The sequence below is a fragment of the Haplochromis burtoni genome, unplaced genomic scaffold (assembly GCF_018398535.1).
Source record: "Haplochromis burtoni strain Fernald_Lab_line unplaced genomic scaffold, NCSU_Asbu1 Contig_320, whole genome shotgun sequence".
Classification (NCBI taxonomy): Eukaryota; Metazoa; Chordata; class Actinopteri; order Cichliformes; family Cichlidae; genus Haplochromis; species Haplochromis burtoni.
In genome coordinates, this window is record NW_024582681.1 from 519,218 (window position 1) to 538,917 (window position 19,700).

The following is a 19,700-nucleotide window of genomic DNA, read 5'->3' on the forward strand; positions in this document are numbered from 1 at the left end:
GCCCCTCTTATCAAACTGTAAAACTGCATTATTTTCTCTGTAGAAATGCAGATATTAAGGGTGTACAAATTCATGGTAATCCATTTCAGCCCAACTGCTTAATGATCCTTAGACTAACGCTCTCGCTCCTTCTCCACAGACTCACTCTACCGCCATTGTTTTCCCCACTCCTGCCTGACCAGAGTCTCTCTCTCTCTGTCACGCACACACACACACACACACACACACACACACACACACACACACACAGCCAATTAAATAAGTGAACACTTTTCACTCACTTTCGCTATACGTGTCTGCTTCCTGGGTCTGGAATTATTGGAATAATAATAATAATTATTATTAGAAAATTACAATTATTATTACTACAAATCATGATACAGGCAGTCCATGACCATGTCTACATGACTAAATGTATTGGGTCAGTACCATTTGAATGACTGGTGAGATGAGTGTGAGTGTATATGGTGCATTCTTATCATGTGTAACAGAGGCAATATGAATGAAAGAAGAAATTATTCAGCACCTGTCCTGATTTGGCCTTGATCTGGCTGAGCATAAAACTGCTTAGTGACAGATGTTCGTCATCCAACAGAAATAGAATTTCAATCGGAGGTTTCTGCTGTTTCTGTGTGTAACTAAATCTTAAGCTATCTGCTGGATTTCAAGTGTGGTATTGTTGTTTATCCCAGGATGGTCCCAGCCTCTCTAAATGCTGATAACATGTGTAGGTGAGTAACAAAGCTTCCAGCAGAGCCTTATTTTTAGACCAGCAGAGACAAAAGCATTACTGATCTATAGTTTCTGAAGCTTTTCTTTCTCTCTCTCTCTCTACATATATGTAGAGAGAGAGAGAAAGAGAGATGGCCAAGTGAAACAATATTTTAATGCTTTACTAAATATTAGATGTGGTTTAAGGGAAGTTATTTCATGACACTAATAAGCCTTGAAAACTACTTTGAAACACTTTACTGTGGTAAGGCTCGTTCCCTTTAAGACTCCAAATTACAGGATGAAAACCAGTGTAGAGTGACTTGCTCTGCAGTTCATGTCTTTGTATCATGCTGAGGCTGTCCTATTGTGGCCCTCTCTCCAACTACCTTTTCCTGGACCTGTCAATGGTGCCGTAATAGCTAGTCACATTCTTGTCTTATTTGTCACAGCAAGATCTTTGTTCATTCTCAAAAAACAGAGGTCTGTTCTTTTTTCTTCTGCTACTGCTGCTGGGTCTCCTTTGATGCTGAGGACAGCATAGACAGATATCAAAGCAGATGAAACTGGATCACTGTTGCCCCCCACCCCTGAGCTCTTATCACTTTATAATTGGGAATTAGGGAAGAAATAAAATGTCTTTTCCTCACTTTCCTTTTCCTGGGTTGGTTATAATGGGGTCTGCTACATGCCTATAAAGTACCCTTCAAATCACACTGCTGTCCTTATGTATTTTTTCTCCTTGCTTAGCAATTTCCTTGTTTGTATTCTTGTCATTTGTCATGTTTGTATTTTTCTACATTTTCCATGAGAATATCTGTGAATTAATGTTTCTTGCAAAACATTTGAAATGTGAAGTCGGGTGACACTGTTGCAGGACAAAGCAATAAACATGGAAATAAGATAAAGGGTGGCACAAACAGAAACATTAGGTATTACTACTATTGCCATAACTACTGACAATAACAGACATGAACCAACAGTACCACAACAAAGACTTGCATTATACTACAAATGTTCTCCAGTTAACAATGACCTGGTTATCTTGGTACCACTAGTTATACCAGAAGCTGAAGAAATGTGCTCATTCACAAGTTGTTCAACAAGCAAAATAAATAAATAAATACATCCCTGAAAATGATCAGGTATAAGGACAGAGTTGAAAACGAATGGGGGTGGATGGAGGTTATTCTTCCAGAAAACCTGGAGAACTGTTGCTCAAGACCACTTTTTTAAAATTACCAGAAATGATGGGTGACTCATGTCTTCTAATTCCTTGGACACAAAATTGAAAGAAATAGGGATGACAACGTTGTAGCTATATTTAAAAGAAAAAAATCTCACAATATAACACCAGGCCCTGTTTGACGACAGGTCAATATGAATGCAGCCAGGTAAATAGTTTACAGTATAGAGATCTACTCATAACTGACTGACTAACTTAATTCAGACCATCACAGCAGTAGTCTGTATTGACAACAGTAAGACAATATTGAGACAAAGCAGAACAGGAAGAGTTGGTTCAGAGGACTAGCTTGAAGACCAACTGTATCTCAGTCTATCCATCTCTACAATAATGTGGCATCCAGGCCTCCTCTCTGTTGACCATCATCGTACCAGCTTTAATATAAACTTGAAATATAAGACTTAGAGTCAGACTCAGAGTCAAGACCTTGAAATGTTCCATGTTTATTTAAATGACATGTCAAGATACCTCATTTCCTCCAAATTCTTGCAAGTGCAACTACTAACTATTACAATGTTATGGTAAACAACTCTTTAAAAAGTTACACAATTTTTCTCAATGAGTAACTAATTTATTTTAATCTGAAATTGAAAGGTCAGCCAGTAGTGACGTGACGTGAAATAATAACTTGACCTAAAGGCATTAAACCAAAAATTACAAGCCTGTTTTGTAAATGTGAGGATAGAAAGTGCAGATATTTGTTCAAAAATGTAGGGAGTAAAAGTAAAAAGTAGTCAGAAAAAAAAACTACTCAAGTAAAATACAGATAACTGAGAATTATTTGTACTTCGTTATTTCCCTCCTCTGACTATGAATGAACACATAGCTTTGATTACTGCTTTGCACACTCTTGGCATTCTCTCGATGAGCTTCATGAGGTCATCACTTGAAATGGTTTTCCAACAGTCTTGAAGAAGTTCCCAGAGACGCTGAGCACTTGTCGGCCCTTTTGCCTTCACTCTGCGGAACATCTCATCCCAAACCATCTTGATTGGTTTTAGGTCAGGTGACTGTGGAGGCCATCTGGCACAGCACTCCATCACTCTCCTTCTTGGTCAAATAGCCCTTAAACAGTGTTTGGGGTCATTGTTCTGTTCAAAAATAAATGATGATACAACTAAATGCAAACTAGTTGGGATGGCATGTCGCTGCAGGATTCTGCGGTAGCCATGCTGGTTCAGTGTGCGTTCAATTTTGAATAAATCCACCAACATTGTCACCAGCAAAGCACCATCACACCTCCTCCTCCATGCTTCACTGTGGGAACCATGCATGCAGAGAATATCTGTTCACCTTTTCTGTGTTGCACAAAGACACGGCGGGTGGAACCAAAGATCTCAAATTTGGACTCATCAGACCAAAGCACAGATTTCCACTGGTCTAATGTCCATTCCTTGTGTTTCTGATCTATGCTGCTTGTTGCTTTTCCTTAGTAGTGGTTTCTTAGCAGCTATTTGACCATAAAGGCCTGATTCGTGCAGTCTCCTCTGAAGAGTGGATGTAGAGATGAGTCTGCTACTGGAACTCGGTGTGGCATTTATCTGGGCTCTAACCTGAGGTGCTGTTAACTTGTGATTTCTGAGGCTGGCGACTCAGATGAATTTATCCTCAGCAGCAGGGGTGACTCTTGGTCTTCCTTTTCCTGGAGTGGTCCACATGTGAGCCAGTTTTGTTGTACAGCTTAATGGTTTTTGCGACTGCACTTGGGGACACATTCAAAGTTTTAGCAATTTTCCAGACTGACTGACCTTCAGTTCTTCAAGTAATGATGGACTGTCATTTCTCTTTACTTTGCTGATTGGTTCTTGTCATAATATGAATTCTAACAGTTGTCAAATAAGCCTGTCAGCTGACTTCTGCACAACACAACTGATAGTCCTAACCCCATTAAGAAGGCAAGACATTCCACAAATGAACGCTGACAAGACACTTGTGTCGTGAAAACCATTTCAGGTGACTACATCATGAAGCTCACTGAGAAAAGGGAAGGGTTTGTAGTGCTGTCAACAAAGCAGGGGGTGGCTACTTTCAGGAATCTAAAATATAAAACATATTTAGTTATTTATCAATGTTTTCTTTGCTACATAATTCCATATATCTCGCTTCACATATTTGATGTCTTCTGTTTGTATCTACAATGTAGAAAGTAGTAAAATAAAGACAAAACATTGAACGAGAAACCTTTGACTGGTAGTGTATAATAAAGCCAAGACACGCTATTACAAAAAGTATTCACTCACCCATTCAAATTATTTAATTCAGGTTTTCCAATCACTTCCATGGCCACAGCTATATATAATCAACCACCTAGTCATGCAGATGGTCCCACTCCTCTTCATTCCAGAAGATTTGGCATGCAGTTTTTCTCCAAAGAATTTCAAATTTCAGTTAATCTGACCTTAGAAAAGTTTTCCACTATGTGTTCGTCCATTGATTTCTATGACAGAATTGTGCCTGTTTTTAAAGCCTAAGGCTTTAACAATGCCGCGAAATGTACACATTAAATTCAAAATGCCTGATTACCTGTTGGATTTAGGATATGAGTCCAAGAGACTTTTTTGTGCATCTTAAGATATTACAGAAGGCTGACAAATTTCAGACTCGGATCAAACATAATACAGGGGCTGCTTTCTAAAAGATTTTACGTGGCGCTGTGGAGTCAGTTTGCAACATTTATTGAAGAGAGCTATGGAACTGGAAAGAATACATCAGCTGTTCTGATACTCCTGACACATACGGGATCACTAAGGGTTTTCGCCGAGGCAGCAGTTGTCCTTCTCTCCTGGCTCAGCTGGAGCTTTCTTTAGGTGCCTTCCCAGCCAATCCAAATATCCAGCTGGGATAACCACATTAACTCAGGGCCTTCTTCATATGATGTTCTTCTGCTTCTCTGGCCACTGTATCTGTGGGGATTGTGTTAGTTAGACTGTGTTGAGAAAATCCCTAAGAGCAGTTTGCAAAAACATGGAAATGATAAAATAGCCATTTTCAATTCAAAATGTCTGACTTCCTGTTGCGTTTGGGTAAATAAGGCCATACACATGTTTTTGTCTGTCATTTGCATGTTACACATGTGTAATCTGTAACACTTCATTATAGCTTCATTATGGCTCGGGCGCCATTTTGAATCGTCCATGTGCCAAACCTGTACAGGTCACCAGACCTGACGTATGTGCAAAATTTCATTAGTTTTTGAGCACGTTAAGGTCCTCAAAAGACAATTCACTTACTAAAATAATAAATGAAACAGATGCAATAAGACCTTCATGCTTTTATTTCCATAGGGACCTGACTATCTATGAACTTGAGTTAAAGAGCACATTAGTTCCTGACTGAAACAATGGTGCAGTCCAGTATGTAAATCCTAAAACATCTTTTTCATGTTTTTTTTTCCTTTTTCTCACCCTCTCACTTTAACATACTCACTATATTCTGTTCTTTCAGTGTTGCTTCCCTTTTGATTTGACATGTTAGATTCCCTTCCATTTCTCCTTTGATCATGTCCCACTGTGTTTCTGCTCCATCATAATCACCAGGTGCCCCGATTCTGGTAATACTGATGATTTTGCCTGATACTATTGACCTTAAAAGGTGCAACCTGTCTCAATTCCAGGAAGGTCCCATCCAAAGTTTGATGTGTAATAGTGTGTGAGATCCCTACTGCTTTCTCTCTCTCCTCAGGCACTCTTCCCAGCTTTTGTAGGGGAATACCAGAGTGTTCCCAAGCTAGCCAAGAGGTATAGTAAACATTCATATACAGATGGTATTAATCACCGAAACATCTCAAACAAATAAAAGTTTCACTTCAAGAATTTTTTTCCAAGTTCAAGGCATTAATCCTGCCCCAAACTTCCCAGATATTAATCAGAACAAGCACCCACAGGATGTGGCACAAGACCAAGGCCTCACACTGCAACACAAAGGATCTACATCTCAGCTACCAATGCACCAAAGCACACTCCAGATGCTGTGTGTCTATGTCTTGATCAGTGCTTACAAAATAGTAATACTGGATTTTTTTCATGTTTTGGCAGTGTACAGCCCTGCATATCTACTGTCTCAATTGCCTAGTTACCTAGATTGTCTTCCACATAACTGTAAGAGAATTTGATGTTATTTAATATGTACCTTCTTATTTGTAGTATAATGAGATAGAAGATCAGGTTAGTCTTCCTTAAACAGCAATGAAAGCCAGAATGATTAGCACACATTAAAGACTAAAACTGTGAAATTGAAACAATGTTTCTTTTCAAGTGGGGCCCAGTGGAGATGATGCTTAGACTCCACGCTGGAAGGAATTCTTACTCTGATACTAATTTAAAAAAAAACAAAATATATTTTAATCCCATCCGTTTATTTTCTTCCCAAGGCACATCTCTGCAAAGCAAACAAATTGAATGCTTTAAAAATTAGTCTAATTGCAGCGCTTCAGTGGATCCTTACAGAGGTCCAATGAGCAAAATAGCACAGCAGCTTACTGAAGAATATTTTGGCTGTAACTGAGCAGAACTATATCACACTGGATCATGTAGGATATTTTGTATTAATTGACACTAAGAATATGAAAAATGTCCATGACATGAGTAATATCGATTGATGCAGACATCATTATGAATTTTATTTAATACACAGAGATTTTACCAGCAGCTGAGCTATTTAATTATTTGATATTTAATTATTCTAACTGCTGACCAAGGCCAGGAGAATAAGGAGAATGAACGGGGCATTTTCTTAAAAAAGAAATATTACCCTATTTAACAAAAGAAGTTTCTTGTCAACGTGTTGCTGCACAATACTAACAGGACACATTTATATATGAATTCAGAACAGTGGGATGCAAAGAGTTTCAATGGGATATAGGAGATGAATGGTTTAAGTTTGTTTTTTAAAAATCGAGTGTATTCTTATCCACATCTGGAAAGGATTTCCAGTTAGATGTTAGACAGGAAAAAGCTGAGAAAACCTTCAAGTCACAAACCTTTACAAAAACTCCTATACTCTAAGTACACTTTCACCTTTGCATTAGTGAACAGCAAAAAACAAACAAAAGGTTATTAATCAACTATTTAATTAAAAATTACTATTAAAAAAAAATCTGCAAAATAAGTTTTAAAAGCATAATAATGTTTTGAACTAACCTGACATGGCGAATTTAGTGAGTCAATTTCATATCAAGTTATTATCAGTTTACATGAAATACTTTTTCATGTAAACTTTTTGTCTGTTTCTGTTCTTTAATATGGACATTTCGTCATTTGCAAGGTCATTTAAAAAGAAAGAGAGAGGCAAGGATGGCTCCTGTATCTGCTGCAGGGCGTATAAACTGCTACCCTGATCTATAAAGAAAAACTGAACCTGTGCTTAAATCAAACCCTGATGCAGCCAAATGAAGAATTATCGTGTAAAAAGATTTTCAGTGTTATTGATCTTCTTTCTTCTTCCTTACGTTATATTCCTTTATTGATTTGATGGAGACTATTTATAACAGTTTTACAAAATAAAATTATAATAAAAGAAAAATGACATCTACACGGGTTTCAGAGCATGGACAACATATGGTGAGCTTTGCAGAACACTGTTGTTACAGGATAACTTAACAACAGTGCAAACACAGATTCTTATTTGCAAGGGACATGACTTTCAATGACTCCGAGGTAAATGTAAATTATAACTGTGACACACTAAGGCTGAAACATCCTTAAAAGTGATCTACTCGTACACTTCTGCTCACTACACTCTTTGTAAATCCTTTGGGTTGTGACTTTACTTTGGACTGTAAATGGTATGACTGTAAACGCCGTTGCAGGTTGTTAATTTTTTTATACTTTTAATAAATCGGCACTACTGCTCTGTTAAAATATAATTTGTCAAAATTAAGTGCTTCATAAAATCAGACCAAAAAAGAGTGAGAGCAACAAAGATGAATTTTTTCATGAAATTAAAAAAAAATGACAACAAATCCTGAAAAACTGGCAAGTAGATTTTTTTATTGACCGCCTGTACATGAAGCTCGTGCAATAAGCAGTCACAGTCGCATATCAGATTAGGACAGAAAAATACAGCAATTCAATGCCTAGTCTCTGAGGGCAACAAAGAAAATCTGATGATAGCATTATGTGATATTATTGAATTTCATAATGCGTTCTGTTCGTGACCTGCCCATGCTGTGTGCAGGAGGGGCTGCTGACGTGAAAAGAGAGCAGGAGGGTCGGGGCTGAAATCACAATAAAAGGTGGCTGGAGTCCGCTTTTCATCCAGTGCTCCACACGCCAGGCAACTTCTGCTGCTGACTGCAACGTGAACCAGACTGAAGGAAGTCACATCAAAGGTAAGTTACAGTTTTTGTAGCCTTTAAAGGCATGCTTTCAAATAGTTTTGTTGTCATGTTAATATTGTGTTTTTTTCTTTCTCAGATGCAGAGGGGCTTTGGGATATTTTGCATGTCGCTCATCTTTTGTGCAACTCTTTCCGAGACCATCGGGCTAGTTGTTGCGGTAAGCAGTTCAAAATTCAGTACAACGTTAATGTTAACCTCCCACTTAAATTTAGGTGCCAAGAATCAATGTACCAATAAAGACATAAAGACAACAGAGACTAATAGAAATGTCAAAATGATATCAAATATCATTATAAAGTAATCTATTTTAGTTTACAACAAAATTTTTAAGCAGCAAATCACAAAAATAAAATGTGTATATGTGAGTATATTAGTAGTAAAAAGTTCAAATCTTCAAGTGAATGAAGACAAAACAAGCTAAAATCACAGATTCACAATGAAACCATACAGACCATGACCAAATCCAAGAGCTCAAACTTCCCAATAGCAGACGCTACAACATGTAACACAGAGATGCAGGTGAGGTTAAATTCAATTAAATTCAATTCAAGGAACCAACCCATGATTCCATGATTTCCAAGAGACCCTAAATAAACCCACATTAAGAATCCACATGTAAGAAAACTAAGGGGAAAAAAAACATATTCAGAAATTTACTAGGAAAGTAAAATACACAAACTCCCTGCAGGCATATGACAAGCCTACAGACCATGACAATAAGGATGTTTTACATTCAAGAAAAATGCTCTTAGATTTACACATCAAAAACTCATTAAAACTGTCTCCTTGTCCTTTAGCTGCTTATTGTATCCATCTTTATATCTTGCAGGCAAAAGAAAAGCGAGGCTGGACTATGAACAGCGCTGGCTACTTGTTAGGGCCCCGTAAGTGTCAACACACACACACACACACACACACACACACAACACACACACACACACACACACACACACAACACACATGCACGCACAGACACACACAGAAGCTTACATGCACACACCAGCGCATATTGTTTTGTGGTTGTTCCAGTAACGTTGTTTACAAAAGCCTCATTAATAGTATGTGGTGAAATGGCCCAATGCTAATTTAGTGTTATTTAAAGATTATCATGAGTGACTGTTGGGTATCCAGTTTTGTGTGTCAAGGTATATATTCTTACCAGCTGGAGTTTGAGTCATTCCAGGGCAGGAACCCTGAAGAATGTTGTCCCTTTGTGTGCATCCGTGTGTGTGTGTTTTTTTTTTTTTTTTTTTTTTTTTTTTTTTTGTGTGTTTGTGTGTGTTTGTGTGTGTGTGTGTGTGTGTGAAGCCCAGGTAAAGGTTGCTCCTGCCTCATCCTGTGTTTCAGGTCGTATTGATCACCTAATTCAGATAAAGGATTCTCCCAGTGCCAGAGGCAGAGACGAGCTGGTCACTCAATGTAAGATAGAAACATACAGCTGCTGCAGGGCCTTGGGGTCACCAGGAATTGCTCTGTTTAAACATCACACCTTTTAGCTGCTTTTGTTTCTTTGCTTATGTATACAAATGTTGCAATTCTGTCTGTGCTTTGAGCCAAGTAACGCATTGATGACCTCAAGAATGAGTTAAGGAAGGTTTAGCATACAGCATTTTTGAGACTTTGGAGGATTACACTCCAGATGCATCGTGTTGACAGAATGGGAAGAAAATACGATCGTTTAGAAGACTATCGTCACGTTCACTGCAGAGAAGATGTAGCACTGACTAACACAGAGTTTTCACTGTGATATTTGAAATAGCAGTACAGCTGACAAAGAGCTGATAGCCCAGTAACTTAATTTAGAAGTTTTACATTTTTTAATATTATCAAAAATATTTTCAAGTCATGCTACCAATTTATTTTATTAACAATTTGCTGATAAAAGATTGTATGTAAAGATCAAAACACAAGGTAGATCCAATAGGACCTTTTTACCCTGGATGGCAGACATCATTAAAATACCTTATTTTTTAATGCCGGGGTCTCACATGTAAAACTTTAGCTAGACTTTTAAAAGCACACAAAGAGAACAGGGAGTATTAGTTCAAGGACTACTTTAGCTAATGACGAAGCCCCCAATTAGAGTCAAACAATTGTCACATGTAAAAACCACTCAGAGTAAATGACAGCACTGAAGTATGTGAGCTCACTATAACAACACGTAGCTGGTGAGTAATGTTGCAAAGTGAGACTAACTGGCCTGACACTGTACATGTTTTCCATTCTTCAAATGCAAATATGAGCCAATATAATGTATTCAACTCATGTGAGCTTCACATGTTAAACTACAAATCTCAGTCAGGTTGCTGTCTGTTCTTTAATTTCAAAATATCACAATAACATTTTTAATTATTGGTCTAGCTTAAGAATACTATGTAGTACAATAGTACAGTTACCGTTATTATTGGAATTGGGAAGAGTATGATTAGTAATTAAAGCAAATGAAAAAAAGGAAATGCAAATATTTAATTTACAATTTTAACCGGAGGCCACTGAACTCTGCGCATGCTACCTCAACCTGCTCTTTAGGCACATAAAAAACAAATTAAAATGTAAATGTGGAGACACACCGACAGTCTACAGCACACTACCATGGCTAAGTAAAACCCTCTGCTTGCCTGTTATTTTATGTTGATTTTCATCATCACTATTGTTTCAGTGCATTTACTTGTCTGTTAAAACTGCCGTTCAACAAGTGTGCTTTTTCTATTCCTTCCATCAAACCTCTACTTACTGCAATTCCATGAGCCAAGCCCTGCAGGTGGTCTGTACGAGTTTGGAAAGTGAACCAAACAATTACAAACCAAATATCATGCTGAAACTGTGTGACGTGTGAACAATGTCCTTTAGAACTTCTTACAGGAATCAGGTAGCGGTGTGCACTGTGTATGTGTGTGTGTCTGTTGTATGATGCCTCTAAACCAGTGGGATATTTGTACGTATTTTCTGTTACATACACAAAACTTTAACCATTTACTCCATATTATTTTTACTTTGTCAACTGTCATTGTCACCTTAATCAAACAGAAAATTAAATGTCACAGCCAGTATATTAAAAAATTAAGCAGCTGAAAAGGATTATTATTATTGTAAGTACATGAAAATTACACATAAATCACATTTACCAAAATGTTAAAATTGCTGAATTTCTAGTGAACTGAGCTGATAATGGGAATGAATTAATTAAATGCTTAGTTGGGCCATCTGATGTTTGTATGAGCGCATCAACTGCGATCACTCCTCATTATCCAGATGGACTAGATGGACTACATGGACACACGAGACTAGGAGACAAGCCGGGTCTGGCTGGGAAGAGGGACATAGGCCAGGAGGAGGACTTCAGAACAGGTCTGTATGTCTCACAAAGAAACACGACAATCTTTCTTCCTCTTAAAGAAGATATTTTATTTCGAGTGTTATTTAACAATAATCAAAAGGTATTTTATGATGTATCTTCTTGGTTAATTTAATTTGATATACTGAATGTTTTGCTTTTATTACTGTTTTATGTATAGCTGTCATGTTGATTAGCTACCTTTAATGTATAAGGAACACTGAGGAAGGAGATGGTAGAGGGGGAGACCTAAAATGCCTTGAAGAAAATAGGAACTTGTAGTCATTTAAGTGAAAAAGTCCTTTAAATAGCCCAAAAGAAGAGAAGCCACATATATTTTAAAGGGAAACAGTGCAATAAAGCCTCAAGTTCCAAAACAAAATAATACCCCAGATTATTTATTGATGTATTATTTAATATTTTGTGTCTTTTACAAAAAAAATGCTAGTTTATATTTTGGAAACTCTGGAAATGTTTTATGTGTTTTATGATCATTTATCTAAAACACTGAATAAAGAAATCTAACAAAAACAAATAACAGCAAAAACAAGACAAGCAGTGCTTGTACCGTTTAATCTAAAAAAAGAAAGACATCTTTTAAAGCATACCAAAATAAAAGCGATCTCTCTCCTTTCACCGCGTCATAAAGTGTCATAAAGATTTTCCATTCATCAAGCCTTTAAATTACTGTTGTAGAAATCTTCACTGGTTTTCAGCAGCGAAACATTTCCACTGCGATGGACTAAGGCTGAAAGCAATAATCACAGAGTGTGAGGGCTAGTCAAACTAGGATCATTGGAAGGTGAAATGTTTTACATTTTTACGGTTTTTTTTAAAGAAAGCTTAGACACATCTACTTTGTATGGAATTCAGTAGCCTTCATGTTTCATTCCCATTAACCTTTGTTCATGAGTTCACAACTGATGCTTTGTTTAAATCTAATACTCCTACTTGTATCGTAAACCTTAGTATCTGAGAGAATTTCATTTCTCTGTATGATCTGTGTATATCAGAGCTCCTGCCATTTCAACCTGTCATTCTTGCTGTACCTCCACAGGCGCCCTGAGAATAGCAGATGAAGAAATTATCCACACTGTCATTGACTTCTTGTCATACCTCAAACTTAAAGGTATGCTTCTCACTTATTTGAAAGCGAGGGGAGTTCATGAACAAAATAATACAGGTCTGCATACAGAAGTCACTGCAACGACAAACTCTTAAAAGCACACCAAAGTTTGATTAGCGAACTTTTTCAGGTCTGTATATCGGTCCATTTGTTAAACATGGAAATATTCTTTCAGTGATAGAATCTTCATTTTCTATTGAATTAGCACACAAATTACCCCATGCACAAAACTAAATGTGAAAATGTAATGTTGCATATTTGACTTTATGACATCTAGAGGTGTGATAATATTGAAAATTGTTTAATCTAATCATACAATAACACACAAGTTTATCATCAGATCAAACCTGGCAGGGATCCTGTATAGCCATGTATACTGATAGTATTATTACCATGTCAGAGACTGTTCAACTGACTGCTAGTGCAGTTTTTCTAATCAGCCAGTTACATTGCAGGAACTCAGTGATGCACAAGTTGGCCTGTTGAATTCTGCATCTACAACATGAAAATGTGAATCCATCCAGCCTTGTGCTGAAGGTTCAGGCTGTATGTCTTGGCAGAATGGTACCAACTGATCATATTGTTAATGACCATGTCCATCCCTATGTTACCAACAGTGTACTGATCCTCTAACAAGATAGCGTGCCATCTCACAAACTCACCTCAAACTGATTTCTTGAACATGACAATGAGTTCACTGAACTCAAATGCCTCCACAGTCACCAGATCCCTCGTGTGATAAAATCATGTCAAAAGTTTCTTGTCATGTCCAAAATCTCAGGAGAATATTTCCAGCACATTGATGATTCAATGCCACAAAGAATTAAGGCAGTTAGCAAGGTGAATCTAATAGAGTGTCTGCTGAGTGCAAACAAACAGAGGTATGATAAAATGAAAAACAACTTTCTGCCTATTATGTCTCAGTATTGATGTTCTGTCTGTTCTGTTTGTGCAACATTACAGAGATGGGAGCCTTGGACAGCCTGCCTCCTTCTGTCACATCAGATGAACTGGCCAATCCCTAAGGCTTTTGCTTCTCTGTTATAATTGTTGTGTTTCAACTCTTCTCTGGACTCCAACTGCCATAAATGTATTGTAGCTCCTAAATGTTACAATATTGTAGCTCCTAGCACACTGGTAGGTTGGTAGATTTGTTCTGGTACCATCTGACTGACTGACCCTCAATATCAGATCTTTCTCCTCTTGTGTAAACAAAATTTTATATCCTCTTAAAGCCAGTAGTTGTGTGCTGACTATAGGTGGATCTACAGAATTGGTACTTTTGTATAAAACAACTCTATATTATCACCAGAATATACTATTATGTGTTTTCAGAGAATGGAGTGAAATAAAATAAATGGCACTAGACTCACTGAATAATTTGAATTTATTTCCTTCTAACAGTCAATTACACTGTTTATCACTTACATTTTAGCTACAATTAGTTTGTAACAAACATGCCTACACCTCTTTGATGTATGTTAAAAAATCTAAATTCAGAGTTTTACCTATGTAGTGTCTGCACGGTGTTAAGTGGTGACACTGGGGCCTTCCTGAGAATTACTGACGCCACAGGAGATTTCTTAGTCTCATGACGACTCTCTATGCTCAGCCTTTGACTTGAAAATTGAAGGTCAAATAGTGCGCAATGATGTAGCTCTGACCTACACTCTTTTTGTAATGGTTAGAGACAACCTGTAGCAAGTAAGTCTTGACACTCACACAATAAAAGAACACAACAGTTGTTGGTGCCAAATAACCCTGTGGCACGGCATACAGGATATGACAAAACTCAGGAGTGAATAATGGCCCAGTTACACCCAGCCAATAATTGACCAGAGGATCTGCATCAGTGGTGTGGTCCTGCCTGGAGCGTCAGCTGGTGAACCAGCCAGGTATTTCAAAAGTGCCTTTGTTCCCACTACTTTTAATCGAGGTCCCGTTTAAGCACATTGCCATGGGCCTCATTGGGCCATTTCACCAGAGTGCAGCGGGATATCACTTTTAGAGTTGGATGTCTCGAGACCAGTCTTGAGACCACTTTTACGTGGTCTTGGTCTTGTCTTGGTCACGTCTTGGGCTCGCTGTCTCGGTCTTGCTATCACAGATCGACATAGTGGTCGGGAGATTTGGAGTCAACAGTATCCGTGACACACACACAACGTAACGTTCGATAATGTGTCATGCGCTCTAAGAGCCGTGCTTAGAGAGTGCTTTGTAGTGAGTCAGAAGAGTCGACTCCCATTGAGCGAGAGCTGGCTCCTCACTTAATTTCCTTTCGCTGCTCAGCTCTCACACAGTGGCTCAACTATGCGCCAATCCCTCCATATTGTGGCCAATCACATGCGAGGATATAGGATAATATCATTATGTGAAAAACAGAGAGGGTGAGAGACGCAACAGCCAAGTGGAGCGTGTGTCTGTCCTCTCAGTAAGTGAGTGAGACAGTAGACAGGGCTGAGGAGGGCTGTGCGAGTGCAAAAACACATAAATATGCCTGACACCCGAAGCAGCATCTGGCTGCAGTTTAAAGACTTTTTTGTCTCGGTCTCAATCTTGGTCTCGTCTTGACTTTGTCTTGGTCTTGACTCGGTCTGAAGCAGTGCTACTGTGCACCATTTCTGCCATGAGTGTGGAGCTGGCACTGATTCAAGTGGGCATCCCATGAAGAGATAATAGCTGACTAGCTTTGAGTTACTGTTCAGCAGGAAGCTGCAGAGGTGTGTTGGACCTGATTAAAGAAAACTGGGAGGAAGGTCCAAGCCCAGCTAAAAAAGAAATTCAGTACATTCTGGACCCGAGAGCAAAGCTACACACGTTGTTGAGGTTATCACGATAAAATTTACTACAGGCCCAAGAACTTCAGCAGTGCCTGTACAGCAGAGGGGTAAGGCTCAGATAATTTTCACCAAGAGACAAAGTGCTTGTATTATCCATTCTTCTACTTGCCAAGTGGCAAGGACCTTTCATGGTCACACGGCAAGTGGGAGATGTTGACTATGAAATGGTCCTACTCTCCTTAAAGCCTGGAGAAAGGCTGAAACAGTTTTTCTCGTGAGCCTGGTGAAGGAAAGAGATGAGTTGGGGCTGGAGTTCCTAAATTCCACCATTCCCATCTGCCTCTGTTGTGATGACCATTTCACACAAGCCCAGAGAGTAGATGCTGCTGTATTGCAACATCATTTTGCAGATGAGTTCTCCCTCCTGCCTGGTAATACCTCGCTCAAAGAGCACCATTTTGAAATGCACCTTGCTCTGGTTGTTGCATTCACAGTCCTGTCAGTTACCTGTTGTTTCGAATGAACTGGTGGAATTGCTAAAGATGTGGGTAATAAAAGAGTTGCACAGTGCGTGGTGTAGCCTGTTAGGATTTAAAATGATTAAATGATGCAGTTTTTTATGATTTTATATACACAACGCAATGTGCTCATAAACGAGTTGGCGCTCTGTGTTTTGACGGTCAAAAAATGTCTGAAATATTGAGAATTGACGTAGAAGTGCAGAGGGTCTTATATGCTGCATGCTTACACATCACACCAGATAACGGTTAGAAGGATATTTTCTGGGCAAAGGGAGTCTGAACAGAATGTTCCCAAACTAGATAAATGGAATCAGAGGTAGGTTAATATTAAATAATCAAGGCTGGACAGGGAGGTGTATTTGTCTCTGTCATTCCAGGAAAAGGAGCAGATACGAGGTCAGACGTGAGCGGAGCAGGGGACTCAAAGGGAGACATCAGGAGCGCCACGTTGGTTCCAGAAGAAGATAATAATAATAATAATGATTTTGTTGGGGTATAAAACTGTACGGGCAAATTCAGGGTCGTCTTTTCAGTGAAGACAGATGACTGTGTTCACAGAGAGGTCCAGCACTGTAAACTTGTAATTCCAACTGCTGAAGCAAATTAAATCTTTTTAAACAGAGGATATTTCTCCTCAACTTCCTTTGAAGAAATTGAACACAACAAGCCCCATAGTTCTTGTAGTGAAGATTTTAGGTCTATACAATTCTGTGTTGACTACTGTAAGGTGAATGAGGTCACAGTTTGATGCCCAGGTCGACCAGTTTCTGCACGGGTGGGCACTGCTTGTTTTTTCACGACACTGGCAGATTCCCTTGTCTCCAGAGTCCAAGGGAAAAACGTCCTTCTCCTCTCCGTGTGGTTTATGCCCATTTTTCACACTTATGTTCAGCTTGTTCAGAGCTACACAAGCTTAATTATTTTAATTAATTACCAAATGAAGGACAGGTGAGCTTTTGAATTTGAACTTAACTCATAAGTCATGAGAGCATTATCAAAGTTGATTCTTCACATTGACTTGCTCCCATTGTGGTAACACTAACATTAAGCTAGTGTTATTTATTTATTTATTTATAGCAGCTTGACAATAAGAAATGAGGTGCTGAGGTAAGTGTGTTGTTCTCATTGTATAAAATGTAGCATGGTACCTATAGCATTTTTAATTACATGTTTCATTTTTTCATTATTACAGCCAAGGAGTTATTTCTTTGTCCCAGGAAACTTATCAGTACAGAGTTTTTCAACGTAGATGACTTCTTTCCTATGAGGAACAGAATTTCGGGCGGGAATTTATCATTTATACCTTAGTGTGTTCCTTTTAGTTCCTTGTTTTGTTTTTCACTAGTTCTTGTTCTTGTAATATTCAAAATGAGCAATTATAGGTATTGGTTTGTTGGCATCCTTTTTTAGCAGCATCAAGATAGTGGATGTGGTGAAAAGTTATTTGGTTGACAGTGTCTGCAGGGTTCTTAAGCTGAGTGGCCATGAAGTCCGTCAGTAACTTCTCTGGACTGACAGGAGACTGATCAGAAAAACAGCCCCACACCATAATAGGAATCAGAATACATATGTACAAATAGCTCGATTATAAATGTCCAGACTATTACAGACATTAAATAGAGTATATATGATTGACATTTTATTTGTGTGTTACCCATTGGTGCATTAGAGTAATCTCAGTCTCCAACTGAACATGCTCCTGTGACTGGCCAGCACGTCATGGAGTAGGTGGGAGGTATTGTCCAGCATTGTCCTTATCTTGAACAACATCCGCCTCTCCAAAACCACTGTAAGAGAGTCCAGCTCCACCCCCACAACATTGGCCGTGTAGATCAGTTTATTGAGTCTGTTGACTGCAGCCCTCAAACTGCTCTCCCAACATGCAAGACTCATAGAAAATCCTGAGCATTGTCCAACAGATGTTAAAAGACCTCAGCTGATTCAGAGAATAGAGATGACTGTAGAGTGCAGTGGTGTTTTTAATCCAGTCCAGTTTATTATCAATGTGTACTCGAGGTATTTATAGCCCTCCACAATGTCCACATCAACCCCCTCAGTTGAAATACAGGGTCACAGGTTTCCTGGTCCTCTTAAAGGCCAATATCAATTCTTTGGTCTTTGTCAGACTGGTTCGCTGTCTCATCACCCTCACTGACGCATCCAACCACCGCAGAGTCATCAGAACACATCTGAAGATGGCAAGTCTCTGTGCAGTGGCTGAAGTCTGTGTTGAAGAGGAAGGGGGAGAGGACGCTCTCTTGTGGTACCCCTGTGTTGTTGATCACCTTATCCGACACACAATGTTGAAGACACACACAGTAAAGCCAGTAAAAGGCAGTAAAAGGCCAAAATAAAATTTAAAAAGAAATAGATGAATCCAGAGATCTAAACCAGTCTGGGATGGTTTACTCTGGATCATTGAGAATAAATAATTGAATCTTGGCAAGACCATAATTTTTTTTTTTTGAAGCAACCATTCCCATCAGTGATATGGATAGAGACTTCCATCAAGATCATCTTCTACTTTCTTTAAAAGTGGGATGTAGTTTAATTTAGTTAAATCTGCAAATCTAGTATAAACATTAAAGCTAAATATTTAATATTTCCAGATTGCAGTGGGGTGAAGAAGCATTATGAAAGGAGCAATTAATTGCAAGAACTGTAGATTTTAACTGGTTTATCAAATAATCTGAAATGCTTGAGAAAGAGTTTATTAATGTAATTATCTCAGAGAGAGTGGTTTGTGAATGCTGGAGAAAAAGCAACACATCATCAGCATAAACACTGATTTTATGTTCTACATTCTTGCATTTTATGCCCTTAATCACTATGGCCCGTCTAATTGCTGTTGCTGCTAGTGGTTCAATAAAAATTGCAAACAGTCACGGCTGAGAAGCCGGTGTGTTGTGGTATGGACCCAGAGACAGAATGCACAGGAGGAAAAACTGAGGTATAACAAAAAGCAATCAGTTTATTTAGGCTGATAGAGAAAAACAAAACAAAACAAAGGCGAACACAGGCAAAGACTAAATGATAACCTAAAGTGGGAACAGCTAGAACAAGACATGAAAACTATGACATAAACATAAACATGAACCTAAACAGGAGTACAGAAAAACCGAGACTTGAGGAGCCATGAAAATCCATAAACATGAGGCGAGATAAACAGACAACCCAACAATGAACAAAGGGAGACAGAGGACTTAAATACACAGAAGGTGATGAGGGAAGTGGAAACACATGGAGAACACAGCTGACACGAAGGAACATGACGCCACAAGAGAAGCAAAACTAATCACACTGAACATGGAACACCAGACTGTCAAAATAAAACAGGAAACATAATGAGACGTAAACATGACAACATGAGTTTGACAAAAGGATGTGGAACACACAGACATGAAATACAGTGGCTTGCAAAAGTATTCGGCCCCCTTGAACTTTCCCACATTTTGTCACATTACAGCCACAAACATGAATCAGTTTTATTGGAATTCCACGTGAAAGACCAACACAAAGTGGTGTACACGTGAGAAGTGGAATGAAAATCATACATGATTCCAAACATCTTTTACAAATAAATAACTGCAAAGTGGGGTGTGCATAATTATTCAGCCCCATGAGTCAGTACTTTGTAGAACCACC

General features: G+C 38.5%; 1 protein-coding gene across 2 annotated transcripts; it reads left to right on the forward strand.

The window, feature by feature from the left end:
- The first annotated feature begins 8,197 nt into the window (after window positions 1–8,197).
- Window positions 8,198–14,122, forward strand: gal (galanin/GMAP prepropeptide). 2 transcript variants are annotated; one of them, XM_042228372.1, is made up of 7 exons: window positions 8,198–8,285; window positions 8,371–8,451; window positions 9,124–9,178; window positions 9,642–9,713; window positions 11,547–11,642; window positions 12,686–12,757; window positions 13,718–14,122. In XM_042228372.1, exons 2-7 carry the CDS (start codon window positions 8,371–8,373, stop codon window positions 13,777–13,779), a joined length of 438 nt encoding a protein of 145 aa, XP_042084306.1. In that variant the 5' UTR covers window positions 8,198–8,285; the 3' UTR covers window positions 13,780–14,122. The 2 variants fall into 2 exon arrangements, with proteins under 2 accessions (XP_042084306.1, XP_042084307.1); XM_042228373.1 differs by lacking the exon at window positions 9,642–9,713.
- Window positions 14,123–19,700: the final 5,578 nt, after the last annotated feature.

Excerpts from the sequence above, each read along its gene's own strand:
- gal (XM_042228372.1), top strand. The coding sequence starts at position 8,371 with ATGCAGAGGGGCTTTGGGATATTTTGCATGTCGCTCATCTTTTGTGCA. Across the intron at positions 9,179-9,641 it reads TGGCTACTTGTTAGGGCCCC|GTCGTATTGATCACCTAATT; the intron begins GTAAGTGTCAAC and ends CCTGTGTTTCAG. Across the intron at positions 9,714-11,546 it reads AGACGAGCTGGTCACTCAAT|ATGGACTAGATGGACTACAT; the intron begins GTAAGATAGAAA and ends CTCATTATCCAG.